This window comes from Pongo pygmaeus, chromosome 21, assembly GCF_028885625.2.
Source record: "Pongo pygmaeus isolate AG05252 chromosome 21, NHGRI_mPonPyg2-v2.0_pri, whole genome shotgun sequence".
Lineage (NCBI taxonomy): Eukaryota > Metazoa > Chordata > Mammalia > Primates > Hominidae > Pongo > Pongo pygmaeus.
In genome coordinates, this window is record NC_072394.2 from 60,927,601 (window position 1) to 60,951,298 (window position 23,698).

Here is a 23,698-nt window from a genome sequence, read left to right on the forward strand (position 1 = left end):
CACAATGCGGTCCCTGCCCTCAAGAAGCTCCTCAGCTCCTCTGAACAAATGCTACCAGGATGCTGAGAAGGGAGAAGCTGATTCTCTCTGGCACTGCAGGTAGGTCAGCCTAGACAAGGAAAGAACTTCACAGAGGCAATTCAAGCTGGGTTGGAAGTGTGAGGAGGGTCCCACCAGGCAGGAAAGATGCTCTTAGTGAGCACAGGCCCAGAGGTATGAAAGAGCAAGAAGTCTCAAGGATGCTGAAGTCACCTGGCTGCTTAGGGAAGTGGATCTCTACTCTGCTATGCATCAGAATCATGTGGGACTTTATCAAAAATGCAGATGCCTGGGCCCTCGCCAGGCTTCAGATATATGGCCAGAAGTGAAACCCACCAAGACCAGGGTAGTGTTCAGAACTGAGAAAGGGGACTGGAGGTGAGGCAGAAAAGGCATCTAAGAAGGGACCTGGAAGGCCCAGAAGGCTCTAGATTTTAACCTGTAAACCAAGAAGAAAATCCCAATGATTCTTGAGGCCCAGGAGTGAGGTGGTAGAGTGGTGTTCTAGAAAGAGCAGCAGAGAGAGAAGACAGAGAGCAACTTGGACAGTGAGAAGAAAACAGGGAAAAGCGACTTTTAAGGAGGAGACAGCCAAGCCCACAGGAAAAAAGATGGGGGTTGCTTCCAGCCCATTCCACAGACCAGCTACCTAATGCTTAGGAAAATGTTAGCTTCAGAAGTTATGAAATTTGAAATTAACAAATGCAAAATTGAGCTGCCATTCACAAATACAAAACTTAAGTGATTTTGAAAGTGCATTAAGAAGCAAATCAACAATTACAATTGGCCAAAACGTCACATACCAAAAATTTCTCAGTAGCTTCTTGTCCAACAGCATGACAAATATCACCAAAATTTGCAGCACAAACCTTAAAAAGGCAAAAGGCATATCCATTATCCTTATCTTTCTTTTTGTCTTAACAAATTGTAAAGACTAACAAGCAGGAACTTTGAGAGCAATTACCCCTCTAGTCAGGCAGCTAACAAGCCTTTCCCAAGCCCATGGCCCATACAGCACAATGCCAGGTGCCTCCATTGCATCAGAAACAGAAGATTTACCATAAGGTGCCAAATTCTAAGATTTTCTGGCTCCTAATTGATCTTAGCAATAAGGCAAAAGAGGCCCCTTAACATTCCCTGCGTGGTAAAGGAGACCTGCTGTCCTGCCTGTGTATCATGAACAGAGACCAGAGGGGTGATGGCCAGTAACACAGCAAGGTGCAAGATGAGGCTGTTTAGGGAGGGATGGTAACAGACTTCAGAAGGAAGAATTTGACAACCAAGTGACAAGTGACTGAAAGGGAATTTGGGGTTGGAAGGTATAGCAAATATAAGAAGGTTCTGGATCAAATCACCACAGATAATCAAAGACCTTGCAAGCCTGGGCATCTAACCATAAACCAGCAAGGTCCCCTAACTCTCACCCTGTGCCTGAAAGCGACAGGTCTAGTCACACAGACTCTTATCTCCAGGTCTCTACGCATTTCTTAGCTTCAGTAAAAACTGGCAATGCTGTTCAGATATTTCCTTACATAGTTCACACTGGACACATCTTTCCCCCAGACTATGTCTACTGAGGAAGTCCAGAAACTTTAGAGAAATCAATTTTGAAATTTTAACTTTAAGAGTTTTGGAATTCTTACATTCCTACCTTCCGAACTTGAAAGAGCTTCCCGTCACCACACAGTTCACAGAATCGGGGGAGTAGCAGGCGTTCAACTGTACTCTTACTCAGCATTGAAGCCATTTTGCAGATTATCTATAAATTAAAAAAAAAAAAATCGAATCATTTAAAATGCCGAAGCATGTAAGTCACATGTAGCACTAAAGATATATTCCAAAAGCCAATATTCAAAATATTCCCAACATACCTAAGAAGGAAAAATAAAAAACACCTTCTTTTGAGTTTTGTCAAGTTATAAGATCAACAGAAGGCCCAACATTTCTCCAGTTTGACTCAGATAACTGTTTGTCTGAAGCTCTAAGAGTTACCATCTGCCAGGTCCCCACCTTGTGCCCAATACACAAACAAAAAAAATGTATGTGCATTGGCTCATTTTACCTTCCCAAGAATCCTATGACATGGGCATTATTTATCCTCATGTTTCCAGATGCGGAAATGCTGCAAGAGGTTAATAAATAGCATGACTAAACACAAACAGTGGGGAGGTGAGACATCCAGTGACAGCAGGACATGGTAAGCACTGGAAAATGATCACATTCTGGAGAAACTAAAGAGTAGACCCTTACAAGAAAAAAAAAAAAAAAAAAAAAAAGATTAAATTTTGCATTTATGCTGCTTTTTGCCTGAGGGTACTTCCTGTTCTACATGGCTACGCAGGGTAGCTAGACCTCAAGCAAAAGCAACAGGTAGAAGTCCTAGCCAGAGCAATCAGACAAGAGAAAGAAAACAGGGCATCCCAACCAGAAAAAAAGAACTATCTGTGTTTGCTGATGAGATGATCTCATACCTAGAAAACCCTAAAGACCCCCTCCAAAAGACTCCTAGATTTGATAAATGAATTCAGTAAAGTCTTGGGCTATAAAACCAATGTATACAAATTAGTAGCACTGCTTTATATGAACAATGAGCAAGATGAGAATCAAATCAAGAACTCAATAGCTACAAAAAATAAAAATAAAATACTTAACCAAGGAGGTAAAAGATCTCTACAAACAGAACTACAAAACCCTGCCCAAAGAAATCACAGATGACACAAACAAATGTAAATACATCCCATGTTCATGGATTAGAAGAATCAATATCATAAAAATGACCACATTGCCCAAAGTAATCTACAGATTTAATGCAATCCTTATCAAAATATCAATTCATTATTCACAGAATTAGGAAAAAAAAATCCTAAAATTCATATAGAACTAAAAAAGTCAGAATAGCCACAGCAGCACTAAGCTAAAAGGACAAATCTGGAGGCATCACATTACCCAACTTCAAATTATAGTACAAGGCTATAGTAACCAAAACAGCATGGTAATAGTATAAAAGCAAACCACTGCAACAGAATAGAGAACCCAGAAATAAAGCCAAATACTTACAACCAACTGATCTTTGACAACACATACAGAACATACACTGGGGAAAGGATATTCTATTCAATAAATGGTGCTGGGAAAACTGGCTAGCTACATGGAGAAGAATGAAACTGGATCCTTCTCTCTCCCTTTATACAAAAATCTACTCAAGATTTTAAATCTAAGACCTGAAACCATAAAAATTATAGAAGAAAATCTAGGAAAAACTCTTTCTGGACACTGGTGTAGGCAAAGAATTTATGACTAAGATCCCAAAAGCAAATTTAACAAAAACAAATATAAATAAATGGGATCTAATTAAACTAAAAAGCTTCTGCACAGCAAAAGAAATAATCATCAAAGAGACAACCCACAGAATGGGAGAAAATATTTGCAAACTATGCATCCAACAAAGAGCTGATATCCAGAATCTACAAGGAACTCAAACAAATCAGAAGAAAAAAACAAATAATCCCACTAAAAAGTGGGCCAATGATATGAATAGGATATTTCTCAAAAGAAGATATACAAATGGCCAACAAGCATATAAAAAAAATTCAACATCACTAATTATCAGACAAATGCAAGCTAAAACCACAATGATATACCATGTTACCCTAGCCAGAATGGCCATTATTAAAAAGTCAAAAAACACAGATGTTGGCATGAATGTGGTGAAAAGGGAATGCTTATATACTGCTGGTGGGGATGTAAATTGTACAACTTCTATGGAAAACATTACGGAGAATTCTCAAAGAACTAAAAGTAAGTCTACCATTCGATCCAGCAATCCCACTACTGGGTATCTACCCAAAGGGAAGGAAATCATTATATCAAAAAGACACCTGTATGCATATATTTATTGTAACACAATTCACAATTGCAAAGATACGGAATCAATCTAAGTGCCCATCAACTGATGAGAAGACAAAGAAAATGTGGTAGTCTGGGTAGTGAGACCTGTCTCTACAAAAACTAAACAAAATTAGCTGGGTGTAGTGGTACACGCCTGTAGTCCCAGCTACCTGGGAGACTGAGGTGGGAGGATCACTTGAGCCGAGGAGGTTGAGGCTGCAGTAACCCAAGGTTGCACCACTGCACTCCAGCCTGCGCAACAGAGCAAGATGCTATCTCAAAAAATGGAAAAAAAAAAAAAAAAAAATATATATATATATATATATATATATACACACACACACATATATTTTTTTTAATGTGGTATATATATATATATATATACACCATGGAATACTACTCAGCCATAAAAAAGAACAAAATAATGTCTTTTGCAGTAACTTGGATGGAACTGCAGGACATTATTCTAAGTGAAGTAACTCAGGAATGGAAAACCAAATGCCCCATGTTCTCACTTATAAGTGGAAGCTAAGCTATGGGTATGCAAAGGCAAATACAGTCATATAATGGAAACTGGAGACTCAGAAGGGAAAAGGGTCAGAATGGGGTGATGGATGAAAAACCACCTATTGGTGTTCAGTGTACACTACTCAAGTGATGTGTACCCTAATATCCTAGACTTCACCACTATACAATTCATCCATGTTGCCAAAAACCACTTGTATCCCTAAAGCTAGTGAAATAAATACATATATACATACATAAACTTTTTAAAGCTACAGTTTTACTGTGAAGGAAGGAGGGAGCCAAAGAAAGGAAAGCTCCAAAACCTGTGGTTAAATCCTACCCTAATCTTTGGCTGATCTCTGAACTGGTCATGCACACGGGAGATGATGAGGTTCACAGAGAAACAGTAACTTAGGGATGAAAGAAGTGAGCTGTTTCAGCTGCTGCCTACTACAGGAAAAACAGAATCTGAACTGCTTTCTAGAACAAAGTCAATACTCTCTAGAGGTAAATAACAAAATCCAGAGTTTCCACAATGTTTCAACAAAATACAATAGAAAATGAAAAATCTATAGACATGAGAAGAAATAAGAAAATGTGACCCACAGTCAAGAAAAATATCAGTCAGCAGAAAAAACACCCACAGAAAATCCAGATATTAGAATTAGAAGACTTTAAAAGGAATTTAAAGCAGCTATTACAAATATGCTCAAGTACAAAGAGGAAAATAGGGCCACAATGAATGAACAGATTAGGAACTTATCAAAGAAATGGAAACTATAAAAAAGAACCAAGACTTCTGGTAATAGCAAAGTCTAAGTTAGACTAACCCTCCTATAGCTAAAAATTACAGAATCTTGACAAAACATTAAAAAAACACCATCTGAAAGCAGTGGAAAGCAACCAAAAGGCAGAAACTGGGGGAGGGGCTACTCTTAAAAGATACACTGCAACAGGAGAGATTTGCAAGGTCCAAAATCTGTGCATAAAATGTGCTTAAATCTTTGGCTAACTGCTAAACTACATATATGTGGGGCGGAGGGGGGAGGATCCCGGAGGACCCAGAAAAAAAGCAGCAGCGTCAGAAATTAAACAAACTCAGCAGAGATTTCAGCTTCTGCTCACAAGGCAGATAATTTGGAGCTGGAGATTAATCAAGGTAACTGCCTCCTAGGACAAAAATCATTTGAGAAAAATATAACAGAATCCAGGGACTCTGCAATGTATCATTTATAATGTCCAGTGTCCAATCAAAAATCACTACTCATGCATTAATAAGAAAAAAGTGATCCATAATATAAGTAGTCAATGAAAACCAACATCAAGATGATCCAAATGTTGCAAGGGCCAGACAAGAACTTTAAAGGAGCTGTTATAAATATACTCAAGAATTACAAGGAAAAAATGCATAAAGAATAGACAGGGACTTTCTATATGATAGAGATATAGAAACTGTAAAGGTCTATAAAAGATCAAAATGGAAATTCTAGAGCAAAAAAGTACAATAACTGAAATTAAAAATTTGCTGGCTAGGCCTAAAAGCAGATTGGAGAGATGTAAAAAAAAAAGAATCAATGAACTTTTTAAATTAATAAAAATTATCAAATCTAAACATCAGAGAGAAAAAATGATTAAAGAAAAGTGAACAATGCCTCAAAGACCTGTGGGACAATATCAAGGGTCCCAACTTTGTGTTAATCTAAGTCACAAATTGAAAGGAGAAAAAGAATACAGAAAAAGGTATTTAAAACAACAATAGCCCAAACTTCCCAAATTATTTGAAAGGCTTAACACACAAATCCAAGAAGTTCGATGGAGACAAAACAGTATACTAACTATGCTAAATCCAAAGATAAAGAGAAAAATCTCATGAGCAGCCAGAGAAAAAGGGATATTTTATATATACGAGTACAATATAAATGACAGATGACTTCTCATGAGAAACAAAGGAGGCCAGAAGACAACAGAATGGCATCTTTAAAATGCTAAAAGAAAAGAAACAAAAAAACTTTTCAACTCACAATTCTACATCCAGCAAAACTATCATTCAAAAATAAATGCAAAATAAAGACATTTTCAGATAAACAAAAATTAGTAAATTTCATCATCAGCCAACCTGAACTACAAAAGGTACTAAAGGAAGTTCTTCTGGCATTAAGGGAAAGGATACCAGATGATAACTCATATCTAGGAAAGGAAAGAATGACAATCACCACAAATGGTAAAAACGGGCATATAAAAGGCTGTATTTTTTTCTTTTTTACTAATCTCTTCAAAAGATGTAACTGTTTAAATCAAAAATTAAAATACTGTACCATATGGTTTAAATATATGTCCCCACCAAATCTCAAGTTGAATTGTTAATCCCCAACATTAGAGGTGGGGCCTGGTGGGAGGTATATGGGTCATGGGGGTGGATCCCTTATTGCTTGGTATTGTCCTCACAATAGTGAGTTCTTGCATATCTGGTTGTTGTAAACTGTGGCACCTGCCTCCCCACTACTTCCTCTCTTGCTCCTGTTTTCATCATGTGACATGCCTGCTCCCACTTTGCCTTCCGCCATGAGTAAAAGCTTCCTGAGACCTCCTCAGAAGCAGATGCTGGCACTATGCTTCCTGTATAGTCTGCAGAACCATGATTCAATTAAACCTCTTTTCTTATAAATTACCCAGTCTCAGGTATTTCTGCATAGCAATGCAAGAATGGCCTAACACAGTGTATTCGCAGGCTCATAATGTAATATACATGAAAGCAACAGCACAAAGGATGAAAGCAAGTGAATGGAACCACGCTGTTGCAAAAGGTGATATATTTTTTGAAAATCCTCAATAGAGGAATTCAAATGCAATGCTAAAAAACATTCATTAGCCCAAAAGAAAACAGAAAAGAATTAACAAAAAAACAGATTAGACAAATGAAAACAGAGAAATGGCAGAAATAAAACCAAACATATCAATAATTACATTAAATATAAATGAACTAAACACACTAATTAAAGAGTAGAAACTATCAGACTGGATATAAAAGCAGGACCCAACTAGATGCTAACAAAAGCACAAACACTTTAAATGTAAAGACATGTAAGTTGAGAGTAAAAAAATATAAACAAATATACTATAATAAGCAATAAGTATAAAAATGCTAGAGTGGTTATATTACTATCATAATTGATTATAAAATACAGATTACTGTCAAAGACATTTCTTAATGATGAAAGGGTTAATATATCACATGGACATTAACATTAAATGTGTAGCTTTAAATGCTTAAAATGGAAAAGAATGCAGGCTTAAAAATATTGTTTCCTCTTTAAAAAGCTAAAAAAAAGGACAAGCAAACAACTCAAGAAAGGAGAAGGGTGGAAATAATAAACAGTAGGAATCAATGAAAAAGAAATAAGTGAAAAAAACCAACAAAGCCAAAAATTGGCTTGAACACATAAATAAATTTGATAAGCCCCTAGCAAGACTGATCAAGAGAGAAAAAAACACAAATTACCAAGATCATAATTGAAAGGGGATAACACCACAGATCTTACAGACATTAAAAAGATAATAGAACAATATCATGAACAAGTCTAACCCAAAAAATCTGACAACTTACATGAAATTAATAAATTCCCTGAAATGTACAACTTACCCAGTGACACAGATGAAGAAATCTGAACAGCACTGTATCTGAATTAAATCTGTTATGAAAAACCATCTCACAAAGAAAACTCTAGGACCAGAGGTCTTACTGGAGAATTCTAACAAATGTTTTAGGAAAAAAATAACTCCAATCTTAAACAAAACCTTTCAGAAAATAGAAAAGGAGGGAATACTTCCCAACTCATTTTTCTAAGCCAGAATAATTCTGATTCTAAAACCCGGCAAAGACATAATAGGAAAAGAAAATTGAATATAGATATGAAAATCCTCAACAAAATGGTGGCAAATTATGGAGAAGGGAGCATAGTAGAATGTCAACCAGAATTGTCAATAGACAGCAACGCTAGTGGGTGAAGGTCTGATGGAGAAGAGCATACTTAAATACAAGGTAATTCTCATTACTTCCAGAGGGAAAAAAGGGCACACTGGAGAAACCTGGCAGATACCACATCTATCTATTAGGTCATCAAAGTTAACATCACCAACATTAGGACAAGCTGAAGTCTTGTGCCTCCTGCCATGACACACTGGGAATACATCACTCCTGTGATACTCCTGCCAGAAAGACAGAGTCTGAATCCAATCACAAGGAAACATCAGGCAAAAGCCAAACAGGGAGACACTCTGCAAAAAAATGTGGCCAGTACTCTTCCAATATTTAAGTGTTACAAAATTCAAAGACAGACTCGGGAACTGTTCCAGATTAATGGAAACCAAAGAGATAGGAAGCTCATTGCAGCAAGTGACCCTGGACTGGGTCTTAGGCAAATGATGATGTTTGCATATGAATGGTGGCTATGACATTAGCACTGTATTGGTGTTAAATTTCCTGTTTTGATCATTGTATTATGGTTATATAAGAGAATTTCCTTCCTTTTAGGATATATACATTGAAGTATTTAGATGAATGCTGCTGTTTGTCCTTAATAAATAAAAAATTAAATTAAAAAATGAAGTATTTAGATGTAAAGAGGGACAATGCCTCCAACTGAGTCTCAAATGTCTCAGAAAATAATAAATACAGTAAATATGTATCTGTCTGTATGTGTGGAGAGAGAAGGAGAAATGGAGGAGAAGAGAAAAAAAGATGATAAAACAAATGAAGCTAAATATAAATTACTAAAGAAGCCAGAGAGAGGTATAGGGGAATTCATACTACTATTCTTGCAACTTTCTTGCAAGTTTGAAATTGAAACAAGATGAAAAGTTGCCAAAAACAAAATTGTGAAAGAATTCTTCCATTCCCCCAACAAAGTAAAAAGAAAAGGAGGAAAGAACAAAAGAAGGAAGGAAGAAGGTAAGGCAGGGGAGTGAAGGACCGAAGTAGGGAGAGAAGAAAGGAAGGGATGGAGAAAGGCAGGGATTGGGAGGAAGAAGGACTTCCTGTCTCTAAAGTCTGTTATTCTCACTATATACACAGCACTACCTATTTACAGTAGAAAAAGGTTCTGGGTTAGTAATCTCCCCATCATTCTATTTGGAATTTGCATACAGGAAGAGGGGGAAAAAAACCAATGGGGATGGAGCGAAAGGGGAAACTAGCCCATAACACAAATAAGGAAAAGGTTTGTGTCCTCAGAACAGAGAGGACACATATTTCTGATGTGATGCTTACCAGAGTTGTACAAAGTGACAGCCACAATAAATGAGGATGTGAGGCTTCCGTATGCAGGGTGATGGGCAACTAAAGCACTCCCAGTATCTCCATCCACCCCTCTCCATCTGCCACACCCGCATGATCTTATTACTATACAGTATAAAACAAATCCAGAGTCATTAAAAGTCAGCACACCAGTGACAAGAAATTATATTCCCGTGGCCCTAGGAACCACTTGTATGGAATGACGATCTTCACTTAAGTTGCTTGGAGCCAACTGTTCTTTACAGCACATAACCACAAGATTCTTCTTAAATAAGTGCACAAATAAAAATTAGCTTAAAAATAGGAATGATGACAAAAAATGAGGAAGCCTTAACGTGAAAAAGTGTTGAGAGAGAAAAATAGGCTTCTGACAATAAGTTATAATCTCAGAATGCTAATGGCGTCCTGCAAGCAAGAGGAATTATAATTGGTCTCCGGTGGCCTGTTTATCCTGTCTAGATATAATTACAAGATACAGCCCTTGCAGTTTTTACCGATTCATTCATCCAACAACTAACATTTATTTAGTACTGACTCTGGGCCTGGCACCATGCTGGGTGCTGATGGTGCAAAGATACCGCAGCCCAGTGTTTAAGAAGCTCACCATCTTGAGGGAGAAATAAACAAAACAGAATTTCACAACTCAACTGCTAAGTGACAGAAGACAGACAAAACCAACCCTTCTGACTGCATCAAGGACAGAGTCACTAACATTGCGTAGGGTTTCTAGAAGGACTTCACAAAGGAAAATGCACATACATTTCCCTTCCCAGGATTCCATGTACCCATGTCCCAACATGGAAGCTGTCCTGCATAACTCAATCTAAAACACCCAGGACACATGCAGTTGGTTATTTCTGATTTTCCCAATCATATATGCATAGAGTTGTTAGCAACAGAATCAACTAATTGTAAGTTCTAATGAGAGTGAAAAGTCGAATGAACAGATGTATTTTATCCATGAAGACATGCAGTCTCCTTGGGAGTTGAGGCACTTCCTCCAAAATGGCACTGCTCTGAGTAGGCATGTGTTTATGTACAGTACAGATGTAGCAATATTCACACCATCTAGATGCAAAGAGAGCCCCCAAACACATAGGGCATCTGACCAGCCCAGTTTGCTTCTTTCCTCATCACCCGTTTAGCTAACAGCTCCCTGAATCACCTCCTAATAGATACACACTGGCACCTGCAATGTTTGGGGTATCACCCACAGACTAGCTAAATCAGAACCCTGCCTTCCTAGGGGAACTCTACAAAGCACACATGTGGCCTTCTCTTCCTTGGATAATGACACTCACACTGTCATTTACTCCACCCACATTGTCATTTCCTAGCTAAAAAGAAGAGATTCTGTCTGTGTTCCACAGCTCTCTGGTACTCAAGGGGCAAGTCCCCCCAAGGTCCCTTGGCCTCCAGGGTCTGGGGAAATAGCTGGAGCAAAGCACACATGGGCCAGACCAGACACCCCACATTCCACTCCCATCAGATCTCCATGGGAGGAAAAGCAGAGGTCCTGCAGGAACACCTGGGAGAAACAGACAAGCACAAGTCTGAGCCTTGGTGGGTGGGAGGTTCAAGATCACTTCTGTTCTCACAGCCACAGTTCAAATCCTATCCATTCAAGTAACGAGACCAGCATCTCACTTGGAATGAAAAATACAATTTATGTGAACTAATTTGTTCTGCAAGTGATTTGTGCAGATAGCTTTTTGAAGGCTTATAATATTTTCCAAATATTTCTACCAAAAAAAATGAAGAAGAAGAAGAATATTGCTGACAAGAATGGAGTATTTGGAAAGAAAACAAAACAAAAATCATGCAAAAATGCCTTCAGCATTATTTTTCATGGTATTATCAGTCTTTAGGGATAAGATATTTGGTTGTCAGTCGTAACCTTGGAAACTTGCCTAACCAACTTCCAAATGAAAAAGAAGATCTAGCTGGCAAAGTTCACTGCTCAATTGCCAAATACCCCAACTAAATGATATTATCCAGGTTCATTTTGCAAAACAAATTTAATTTATTATAGAGAAACTTGAAATGTATAAAAGAACCCTGGAGAATTTGAATTTTAATAATCAATTATTCTTCAGCCTGATTCATCTTATAAACATATGGAATACGCAAAAATTAAATTAGTTTAAAAAGCCAGACCTTTAACGCACAGTTGAAGAAAACTTTTACATAAATGAAGAGTAATTGCCAAATGTTCTGATGCTGTAATACAATTTTTTAGCTCCATGGCGTATAATGCTTCTGCACTTTAAAAAAGAAAATAATTCCTTTCTCTAACGTCATTGTTTCCCAAACAGGAAAACAACTATCTTCGGTATATTTTATTATACTCATAATTAATGCTTATGAATTTTTACATTCTTTATGGACAAATTTTTCCTAAAATGCTGGAATAATCCTGGAGCTATTTGCTTCTATAAGGCAAACAGAAAGGTCATGCCATACAGCATCATTTGCATGGATCAGTGGAGGAGCAGCAGCTAAGAGAAAACAAGATGGCCCATTGTGACCTCCCCTTGAGCCACAAAGGAAAAGGCGCAAGGACAAATGGAGGCATCTTGATCTGAAGGCAGGAAAAGCCAGCACTGGATCATCACTGCTGGTTTGTGAACAAGGGCTTCAGAAGCAGGTAGAAAATCCCACCTGTATAATCATTTAACAATGGGCACAGAATCTTGCAAACCCAAGGATACCAGACTATTAACTAGAAGACACTGAGCATTTATACTATTCCTTTCACTGCACATCTTTGACTGATAGAAGCACAAATACTTTAACACAGCATCTCCCAAATGCCTGTAAATGTTTGGCCACATCTGCATTCTTCACAGTGACTCTTCTTATTTGCTTACACACCTATCTTAGTCTTCTCCTAATCTATAGACACACAAGTCTGCTAAATTTTCTTAATTGTCTAAGTACCACCTAAAATTATCTCACATACCATACTAGGGTTCTTTCTTTGAGAAGGAAGGCCCATGGTCCAAGTAGGTTCAAGGATTTACCTATAAATCTCAGCATCTTGTCCAACAGAAATCTAAGCCAGCTACTGCTGCTAAGCCCAAATCACTCTGATTTCTCAAGCCTTTTCTTCTTAAAACAATTGGTGTTTGGTTTTTTGTCTTTGTGATAGTTTGCTGAGAATGATGGTTTCCAGCTTCATCCATGTCCCTACAAAGGACATGAACTATTCCATGGGAAGGGGAACATTACACACCGGGGCCTGTTGTGGGGTGGGGGGAGGTGGGAGGGATAGCATTAGGAGATATACCTAATGTAAATGACGAGTTAATGGGTGCAGCACACCAACATGGCACATGTATACGTATGTAACAAACCTACATGTTGTGCACATGTACCCTAGAACTTAAAGTATAAAAAAAAACAAAAAAACAATTGGTGCTATAAGGATGCTTACTTCCAAAACATGCTCATGGCTGAACTGTGAGCTTTCTCCAACCTAGGTCGAGTAACTGGTTACCTTGTTCATGAGAACAGTGCTGACCAAAATCAAACGTGTAATACTTCAAGTCAGGTATAAGTCAACTTATGGGACAGTGCCCACAGGTGCTGGGCAGTCATTCCCTGGACAGACTTACGCTCACAGCTTCTGCTTTATATTCGTCATCACTGTCTGGGGCAGAGAGCTGCAGGAGAATGGGACACACTTTGTTTTCAATATCACGCTGGAAAATTAGGTCTTGTTCCAGAAGAATCAAGAGCACTTCCTGACTTGATTTTCTCACCTAGAAGGGAAAAAAAGGCAGAAGGTGAAGCATAAGTGAGCAGAAGTGCCCTCAGGATCAAGACCAACCCCACTGAGCAGGGGTGGCTGAGCCAGCCCCTACCTACCCCCACCCCCACACCCTAAACACCCTGAAGACCACTGGGTCTTCCTGCCTTCTGTTGCCCCTCCTGCCTGAGGCCTTTGAATAGGCTACTCCCTCTACCTGACTGGCTACCACTCCTCCGCTCCAGCCCAAAGCCCCTCTGCTCCTGGACCCTGTTCAAACAGGTCCCCAAACAATACTCAACTAGTGCCCTGGACTTTTTCCTCCACAGCTCTTGTTCCACATTTCTGCATTTATATACATACAAACATATAGAGGGTTTTTTTCTGTATGATTTCATAATTGCCACCTGTCTCTCCTGCTGCAGAGAGTGAATTCAGAAGGCAGGTACCATATCTGATTTATCCTTTGTCTTCCAGTGCACCCTCAGGACCTGGCAGCCTGTGGCACAAAATTTTGCGTTCTGTAAGGATCTGCTGAATCAATGGATGACTTCGTGCCTTTTCTCCTTTGTAGGCAAAGAGACTAGAAAACACTACAGCATCCTCCTGCGACTTTGTAAACCCTGGCATGCCACACCTGAGATGGGAATTATGTCTGGTACAACAGAACGCACAGGGAAGGGGCCCAAGAAAGAGACACTGACAAAGGGGGATGCTCCCACAGAAAACAAAGGCTCCCCGAGTCCACAGAAGAAGAAGGTGGAGGAGCACTTGTTCCTTGCAGTCTGCATGGAATGAGCAAGCACTAGAACTCAGAGGGGTCCAAAGAAGCTGAAGAGACATTTTTGGGGAAATGAAAGCACATAAAACTCCAACTTATAGACAAAATAATGAAATATGCAATTCACCGCAGTGATGAAGAGGCAGGAAAATAATAACAGGAGCCAGAAGTGTGTAGATGAGTCACAGATGATCAGTCGACAGCAGGTTATAAAAGGTTATAAAAGAGGGTGAGCCTGTGAGACACAAGCCACAGGGGCAATATGATATTAACACTTCTGACCAGGCGACAGATGAAAACAGTATTTCAGAAAGATCATCCTGGCAGTAGTGTTCCGAGTCAACTGGAGACAATGAGAAGACCAAGAGCAACGAGGTCAGCAAGGTAGCTACTGCAAACATCCAGGCAAAGGGAAGAGACCGGGGCTGGCTGCCAGGAGTGAGGAAAGCTGATGCCCCAGCAGCACCACCCGGGCACAGCGACAGGACCCGGGGTGTCACTAGAAGAAGCAAAGGCCCATGCTACCTCTAAAGTGTCATCACACTCGGATTGCGTGTCCAGCACGTGTCAGGAGTTGAGAGCATGAGGGGACTACAGACAAGGACAGACAAGCCCACGTGCCGCTTTGCTGCACGATGCTATCCTAGCTGACATACTGAGATGCATGGAGGACAGCAAGGATGGGAGGGTGCGCCAGGCAAGGAGGGGGAAGGCCCTGAGCAGCCACTCAGTATCAGATGCCAAAAGACACCTAGGAGTCTGCAAAGGGTAGTGGGCTGAATGGTGGCCCCCAAAAAGATCTGGCCACATCACACTCTGAATGTGTGTATGTGACCTTCTTTGGCTCTCTGCTGATGTGATTACGGAGCTTGAGATCACCCAGTTACCTGCACGGGCCCTAAATACAATCACGAGTGTCCTTACAAGAGAAAGACGAGAAGAAAACAGACAGGAGAGGAGACAGGCCGTGTGAAGTTAGCAGCAGAGATTCAAGTGATGTGGCCACAAGCCCAAGAAGCTGGCAACCGCCAGAGACTGGAAGCAGAAAGAAAGATTCTCCCCTAGAGCACCCAGAGGGAACCCACCCTGACAACCCCCTGACGCTGCACTTCCCACCTGTGGAACTGAGAGGGAAGAAACATCTATTGCTTTAAGCTGCGCAGTCTGTGGTACGTTGTTACAGCAGCTCCAGGTAATGAATCCGCTGAGCAAGGGTAGCAGGGGAGAAGGCCTTCCAGGGCCAGAGAACAAACAGCACGTTTTAAGGTGCAAGGTGATGAACTCTGGGGCCAAATACTCTGAAGAAGTAGGACAAGTTCCAGATGGCAGAATGGGAGGATGAAGGGCAAGCTGAGGTCAGGCCAGGAAAAGCATGCCAGATCCCACTAGGACCTCTGGTGACCACTTCAGGTGCAATGGGAGCCCCCAAGAGTTTAACAGCAGAGGAGCAACACAATCACACCTGGCCTCAGTGAGGGTGACAGTCTGGAAACCTAAAGTGGTTCTGACAAGAGAGAGCAGGTGAGGGGCTCCTGGGCCACTACAGGCTTTCATGAGGCATGATGTCGGGGCAGGGGACAGAAAGAAGAGGGCAGGTGTGACAGACACTGCTACAGAGAGCTGAGAATGACTACCCAGGATAATCACAGAAGTCAGAGCAAGATGGAGGATAGAGAGACTAGGGCGGGACACTAGAGTCTCTAAACTCTATGGGATTCGCTGGACATCTAGACAGAGCCATCCAGTGGGCTGTGGCAATGGAGGGCAGTGAGACTCCAGAGACCTGGGTGAGAGACAGCAGTCTAGTGTTCAGTTGTGTGTAGAGTCTCCCTAGGGCCACAGCAGCAGACGAGACCACGAAGAGAACCCTGATATCATAAGAAAAGGAAGACCAAAGACAATACCCTAGAGAAAAAACAGCAACTCTTAGGGGCAGGAGAGGATTGGACTAATGATGGAGACTGCAGAAGACACAGACAAGAAGTGCGGGCAGAGGCAGGGAGGAGGCCTGGAGCTCGAGAGCTAACACGGCAGTGGGTACAGGCTCCGGCTGTGGGGTCTGAATGCTGAGCCCCCATCTGGATCCTCCAAGTGACTAGCTGAGTCATCTTGGCCAAGTGACTCGGCCTCTCTCAGCCTCAGTTTCCCATCCATAAAACTGGGTAATCATAGTATCTATCTCATAAGCTTGTTGTGGGGATGAAAGGAGTGACAGGCTTCCGATGGTGTCTGGGATGTGGCATGCGCTAAATGAATACTGGCTGGTACTGTGAGTACAACCATGATTATTGGAAGCCAAAGGAGAGAAATATTTAGAGGATCCCAGCAAGGGGTGTGTCCAGTTACCTTTGCATCCCACTGTCTGGGGTGAAGCAACACTAAATGCCTAGTGGGATCCAGTAAAGGTCTGTGCAAACACTCAAAACTGGTCAACAGTGACAAATGGTGCAAATGGGTCAAACAAAGAAAAAAAGAAGAGAAGTCAGTGGGTAGATAAAGAAATTGGGAGAAATATAAATACTATACAGCAGCTAAAATGAAATATAAATACTATAAAGCAGCTAAAATGAATGACCAGCAGCTATCCTGATCAATGTGGAGGGGTCTAAGACACAAAGGAGGCACGCAATCGGCAGAATGGAATACACGTCCAATGATGCCGTCTATGCAAGCTTTCAAGCTCCCAAACAAGACACTCTCTTATTCAGGGGCCACCTACACAAGTGGTGTGAATGTGAAAACCTGGTGAGAAGGTCTCATGCCAGGCTCAGGAAGGGGAGGGAGGGAGATTGGGATGGAGGAGGGGTACAGAGAAGTTGCCACCGTATCTGTAACCTCTAAATAAAAAATAAAAGGATATGCAGAAAATTGCAAATGTTAACATTTGTTGAATATGAATGTTAGGTATATGGGTGTTTATTACACAATTCTGTCTTGTGTGATTAAAAATCTCATAACATTTTAAACATTCAACTATTAAAAAAAAAAAAAAAAGCACTGGATTTTACAATGAGCAGATTCACTGAGTTCGTGGCAAGATACCTCTCTACCAGCTTCCAGAAAGCATCAGCTGCCGCACGAGGAGCTGGTGCCAGAAGAAGAGCCCAGAGGTAGAGGCAGTGGAGGTTTCTCTTTGAAAAAGCTTGACAATAGGAGAAGGAGTGGGCCACAAGTTCTAAGTCAAGGCCAGGGAACGGAGAGAGCAGGGAGACTGAGGACTGATTATAATCAAACGAGAAACCAATGAGAGAGCTGGAAAAATAAGCAAGCTCTGAGACAACCGGATGGGACCACAGAGAGAAACTAAGACGTGAGACTTAAAAGGGGGGTGGGACATGCCTTCCTGTGAGACAGAGGGGAGGAGCTCAGGACCACTGAAGAAATCTGCCTACATTATCAAACAGCGTGTGCAGCTGATTCAGTTCTACAAATCTTTACTGAAACTACCAGGTGCCAGACCCTGTGCTAGGTCACGGAAGCCGACAAAATACAATCCTCAGCTCTCACTCAAGAAGGTGAGAGACACTTTGGCTTACAACATCTGGAAGAGCCTCCACAGCCCCGTAGCATACAACAGGCAGCCTCACGAAACCAGATATCCAGCCTCCTGCCTTCTCCAGCTGCTACTCAGCACCCATAACCACACCTCTCTGCTTAACTAGCAATTCACTCATACTTCACAGCAGGGGTGAACAAGAGGAAAGGAGATAAGGCCAAGCTAGCCTGGAGCACAGCCCTGGAGCACAGTGACAACTCAAAAAAGGGGTGCTGTGAGCGGCGGCAGTAGTCTTTGCAATAGCACTGATATTACCCCCAACGTTGTGAATTTCATGCCTCACATGTTCAGTGACCATGAAAAGCACCTGCTGATGAACAGAGAAGGGCCAGCTGGCCTGAGCTGCAGATGCTAGCTGGAACCTAGCACACCCATCCCATCCCCACATGCACAAGAATCTTCGCCTTTGCCGAATTAAGAATCCTAATCGGGGACCTTTGGTGTTTTCAGGGGCCCCCACTGTGGATGTCGGAAAGAGTCAGCATCTGTTAAAGGAAGACAGAGACTGACAGAAGAGAGGAGGGGGCATTTGGGAAGGGCAAGAAGGTCAGAATCATAAGGACAGAGGGGATAGGCAGATGCCAGCAGAGTCAAGGGCAGAAAGGGACAGGTGCCCAGGAAGGAGTCTGGGCTGTGCCTCAGGGAACAAAAGGTCAGCGAGAAGAACTTCAGCACTTTACTGTGTTTACTAAGGGTGGGAATGAAGAGGAGCGGGTGCCCTCAAGGGGTTAGGTACTTTTGATGGAAACAAAGGAGACAGGGCTTGGCTCTAGCTGGATGGAGGAGGTGAGGAGAGAAGATTTCGTCAGTTCCTGGGTGGCGGCTCTGGGGATTGTGTGAAGTAGGTAGTGGTTCCCTGCATGGAGACAGGGGATGAAGATTGAAGGCCTCTATTTGTTCTGTGATGTAAAAGGCAAGGTCACCTGCTTGGCGTGAGGCAGGGAGAGGGGAGGAGGCCTGATGAAATGGTGAAGGTCTAAGAGAACTGCCAAGGACAATGGGAAATGCAGCTGATGAGGGACAAGAGAAAGGACTGCCAAGCAACGCTGCAAGCCCAGCCACGACTGGAACCCATCAATTTGCAATGGCACCAATCAGTGCACGACAGGACTCCCTCCACCAAGCTCGGCAACCAGCAGTGGAAGACACTGAAGGGCTGGTGAGGACAGGCAAAGCCAGTGTGGCAGAAGCACCATCAAAAGGACAAGTAAATAGAGGGTGATGGCAGGGACAGGCCTGAAAGGGTGGGACAAGAGAGGGAGCTGCTGAGGAACAACAGGAAGTAAATGCAGGCAGGAAATAGGGGCTGCAGAGCCAGAGGCCTGCGGGGGCAGGAAGGCCCACGGCAGGGGAGCAAAAAAAGGAGGGCAAGCCGTGTTTGTAGTGAAAGTGGGAGTGCAAAGGTGCGGCAGATCTGGACACACTGGGAAGCTGGGTGCAGACACAGCTCGGGCTGACCATGGGAGTGCCTGCTCTCGGCCACGAATACGACTCTTCATCAAACACAGACTGAGTGTCAGGCACCATGCTAGATTCTGGAGTCAAAACCACGCTTCCTGACCCGGCTCTTCTGGAAGAGAAGATACGGCAATGCTACTGGACAAAGGTCAAGAAATGTCAAAACCCCTGACTCAGTGTAATCTCATTTTCAAGAATGAATCCAAAGGAAAAAGAAAAGTCAATGAAAGAACAAAACCACATCCTTTCCGATGCTCACTGCATCTACAGCGCACACACACACACACACACACACACACACACACAAAACCTGAACAAAATCCAAGTATTCAACAAAATTAAAAATATGACGATTATGAGGAAAGTGTTCTACCGCGTCTGTGACAGGGCTTTCTGAGGGCAGAAAATCTGTCCTGCTCAGCTCCCCACCCCCAGGCATGATGCACTGTGCTTGGCCCATAATGGGCACTAAGAAACTGTCCGAATAAATGAATGAGTGGGGAAATTGTATCACATTATGATTAGACCTATGTGGAAAAGAATGTTAGCACCTAGAGAGGAAAATGCAAAAATAATCAAAACACCAAATGTTAGCACAGTAGAAACAGGAGGACTTTTTCCTTATTTGAAAACTCCACTTGAAGCTGTCACACTGCTTACTAGTTCAAAATGAGGATTGGCTCTTTTTAAAATGCTTGGATCAAGGGAGAAATACAAGCCAAAACTTTAGAATCTCTTGAAAATAATGATAATGAAAACATGGTGTATCATTAAAAATCAAATAAATTTACTCTCTGTGGAAAACCATCCCCAAATACACTAGCACAAATAGAAATGATGTAAGTCTATTCACTGCAGCAATTTTAAAGTGGCAAAAGACTGGAAATAGCCCAAATGTCCATCAATAAGCTCTGCTCTGTTCCCCCACTGGGGTACTACACTGCAAAGGAAGGAGTGAGGATGCCACAGATGCTGGGGCCTGCGCTCGGGGTGCTCACAGAGCATACAGCATGGGGCAGTAGGAAGAGGGAGCTCCCCGCACCCAAGAAAGGGGCACGGGTGTGCAGAATGCAAGGACGTCATCTCAGTTGTTTACATGTATGTGCATGCGCGTGTGCGTGTGTGTGTGTGTGTGTGTTTTCAGAATCAAAATCAACCAAAAAGTAAAAGAAATAGTTACCTACAGGAGAGGGAGAGAAGAGGTGGGGGCCAGGGATAGAAGTCAGACTTCTCTGAACGTGCTTTGTTTTACAGTTTTGACTTTGGAATCAAGTAAACATTTTAAATAATTATAAATCAAAATGTACAAGCTAAAACAATTCCTAAAAATAAAAAACAAATGAGAATAACTATATATCAAGTTGGTGGCTTAACCACAAAAAGAAGGATTAATGCAAGTGACTTTAAAACACAATAACATGAATATGACTGGGTACCTCTAGCAGGACGTGGCCTAAAAACACAAGGAATTACAAAGAAATCTCAAGCTATGTTCAGTAACCCCATCATATTGTTAGTACTACTGGGATTTTTATTTTGGATACACAGACATACACATGTATGCTAATGTCATCAAGAAGTAGGATTTATATCATGCAAGTGAAAAAAGATGCAAATAAAATCAAAGAAGTAAAAGCCCTATAATGCTAAATTTGAGTTGGAAATATCAAGATAAACTCCAAGAATTTTTATCTTTAAAAAAATTGTTGTGTCACTAGAAGCAACAAATGCCCCCCCCCCCCAATACCCACATTCCATTTTCTTATTATTTGCCTCATAAAGGAACCTGGGCTCTTGGAGAAATGGTTGATCCCAGGTCGAGGTGTACTATCAGTCTACTGGGTCATGTTAAGAAAGATTCTGGAGCCAATTTGAAGGGCTGCAGCTGGTCAAAGCTGGGATAACTTGATCATCCTAAAGAATAAGTACTGGATAGCATTAGGAGAAATACCTAATGCAAATGACGAGTTGATGGGTGCAGCAAACCAACATGGCACATGTATACCTATGTAACAAACCTGCACGTTGTGCAGATGTACCCTGGAACTTAAAGTATAATTTAAAAAAAAAAAAAAGAATAAGTACTATAACATTTTGAAACATATCTACTATGTTAAAATGCAGGAGTTCCTAACAATACTCAAAAAAATTTTTAAAACCTAAGTGGTAACCTTTGTAGATTATTAAAACGCCAACGATGATTCTGGAAACTGGTAAATAAAGGGATAAAATAAAGCATTTATTCTATCTTTCCTATTCAAACAGGTTTTCAGGGCTATCAAATAGTTGATAGAGGAAGTCTTTACAGAAGAACTCTAGCTATTAAACTAAAAAGAAATGTTGGAATTAGTGTGTCAGAATTTACAACCTCTAATGAGATACTGGATCAGGGCAACCATCACCAATGGTTGCTCATACGATGATGGAGAACTTTACAGAAGTTTGGCCACCTTCATAGAAAAGGTGGCCAAATTCAGCATTAGGAAAAGATAACCATCCAGAGCTTTTCTGCCCCCCTGATTTGATATAGCAGGAAAACACAAACCATCTACAAAGTATTCTCACTAAAATAAAAAATCTGAGTCTGGCTGAGCTTCCAACTTAGCTACTAGTTTATAAGAAATGCCTGGAGTAGAGCAACATCTTAACACTACAGAGATGCAATAAACCATATCCCAAATGTGGGAAATTCTATAAAACTAATGACCTGGCTTCCTCAACAAATAAATAGCAAGGGAAAAAAGTGGGGAGGAGCAACATTATAAATTTTAAAAGATCTCAATGTGTGGACATTGTTTGTATTCTGGTTTGAACGGCCTCTGCACAAAAACACACACTTATGAGAAAACTGGGAAATTTGACCAATGACTAGATGTTAGATGACGTTAGATAACTACTGATAATTTTTATATTTGCATTAATGACATTATCATTTTTTTTTTAAAGAGTCGATTTCTTAGAGAACAATACTAAAAAGTATTTACAGCTGAAATGAGATGGTTTCTGCGAATTCTTTTGTCTGGATTGGATTTTATCTCGGTAAGATAAATGAAAAAATTAATAAAATTTTTTTTGTTTTTATTTTTTTTTGAGACACAGTCTCACTGTGTCACCCAGGCTGGAGTGCAGTGGCACGATCTCGGCTCACTGCAATCTCCGCCTCCCGGGTTCAAGCAATTCTGCTGCCTCAGCCTCCCAACTAGCTGGGACTACAAGCACGCACACTATGCCCAGCTAATTTTTGTACTTTCAGTAGAAACTGGGTTTCACCAAGTTGGCCAGGCTGGTCTTAAACTCTTGACCTCAGGTGATTCACCTGCTTCAGACTCCCAAAGTGCTGGGATTACAGGTGTGAGCCACCACGCCCGGCCAGGTCAAATGTTAACAACGGTTGATGCCAGGTGTAGGGCACATGGGCATTCATTTTCATATTCTCTCTACTGTTATGTGTGTTTGAAAATTTCCATAGTAAAATGCTAAAGAAAAAAAAGAAATATTTCACGATAAGAATGAGTGCTATCTATCTTCCTACATGACTAAAGGAACTGGACACAAATATACCTTTTGTTCTAGAATCACTTAACTCTAAGAAGTTTTTTGAAGTATGAATATCAGCTAAAACAAGACTAAAGAGAATTTGCTAAAGAGATCTTAAGGTTATAATTTTTCAAACCTGATTGTTTGGATCTGTGAGGTACCTCACTACAATAGGTATGAGATATTCAGAGAGCACCACTGGAAAATTTGATCTGTTTTCTTGTAAAAAAATGGCAATAGGAGGAATCTGTTCCATCAGCTCAGTCCGCACTGTGGGCTCTGCAGCAATAAAAAATTTAAAAAAAATTATATTAAGAATAAGCCAAGCATCTTAGATAGTATATACTGATAGTTTCTAGCTTTTCTTACTAAAATACTTCATCAAGGAAATTAGACAAATGCAGTTTAAAAATCATTTCCCGTTTAGAGTATTTATGCTACAGACAGGCTTAAAAAGCTAATGAGCTATACAGCAATATAAAAACATAAAAAGAAGAGAGAATGACAACTCTATTATAACAAGCCATATATAAATTTGAGAAGGGAGCAAGAAGTCTGCATGCTGGGCCAGCATCCAAAAGCCATTACAACTAATGGCTTATCTGCCAGACCTATGGGTTGTGCTTATTTAAATTCTAGCCAGAATGTATACATTATAAATAATTCTTTCATAAATGCACTCCGCCACAATCCACGCATCCCAATTATTTCTAAGGCAAAGCATTAAACAAAAGAGCAGCTCTAGCTCCAATATACCACATTAAATTTAACACAAATGTATAATTGCTACAGCACTGTAAATGGTGACTCATTTACAAAGAGAATCCATTTAAAGACTCAAAACATCCACTTGGGCCTTTTTAAAAGCATTGCGTTATATTCATATGA

The 23,698-nt window shown here is 40.9% G+C and overlaps 1 protein-coding gene across 6 annotated transcripts in view; it reads right to left on the minus strand.

Annotated features, from left to right (window-relative positions):
• LOC129021558 (serine/threonine-protein phosphatase 4 regulatory subunit 1-like) overlaps positions 1-23,698 on the minus strand; it is an 83,038-nt gene that overhangs the window by 21,079 nt on the left and 38,261 nt on the right. For 5 of the 6 annotated variants that reach the window (XM_054467120.2, XM_054467119.2, XM_063659241.1 and 2 more), the window contains 4 exons: positions 22,947-23,089; positions 13,345-13,491; positions 1,691-1,798; positions 843-908 (listed from right to left, as the gene is read on the minus strand). In XM_054467120.2, the coding sequence (XP_054323095.1) occupies positions 843-908; positions 1,691-1,798; positions 13,345-13,491; positions 22,947-23,089 (464 nt within the window). The remainder of the gene's footprint in view (positions 1-842; positions 909-1,690; positions 1,799-13,344; positions 13,492-22,946; positions 23,090-23,698) is intronic. The other variant, XM_063659243.1, reaches the window with a different exon arrangement.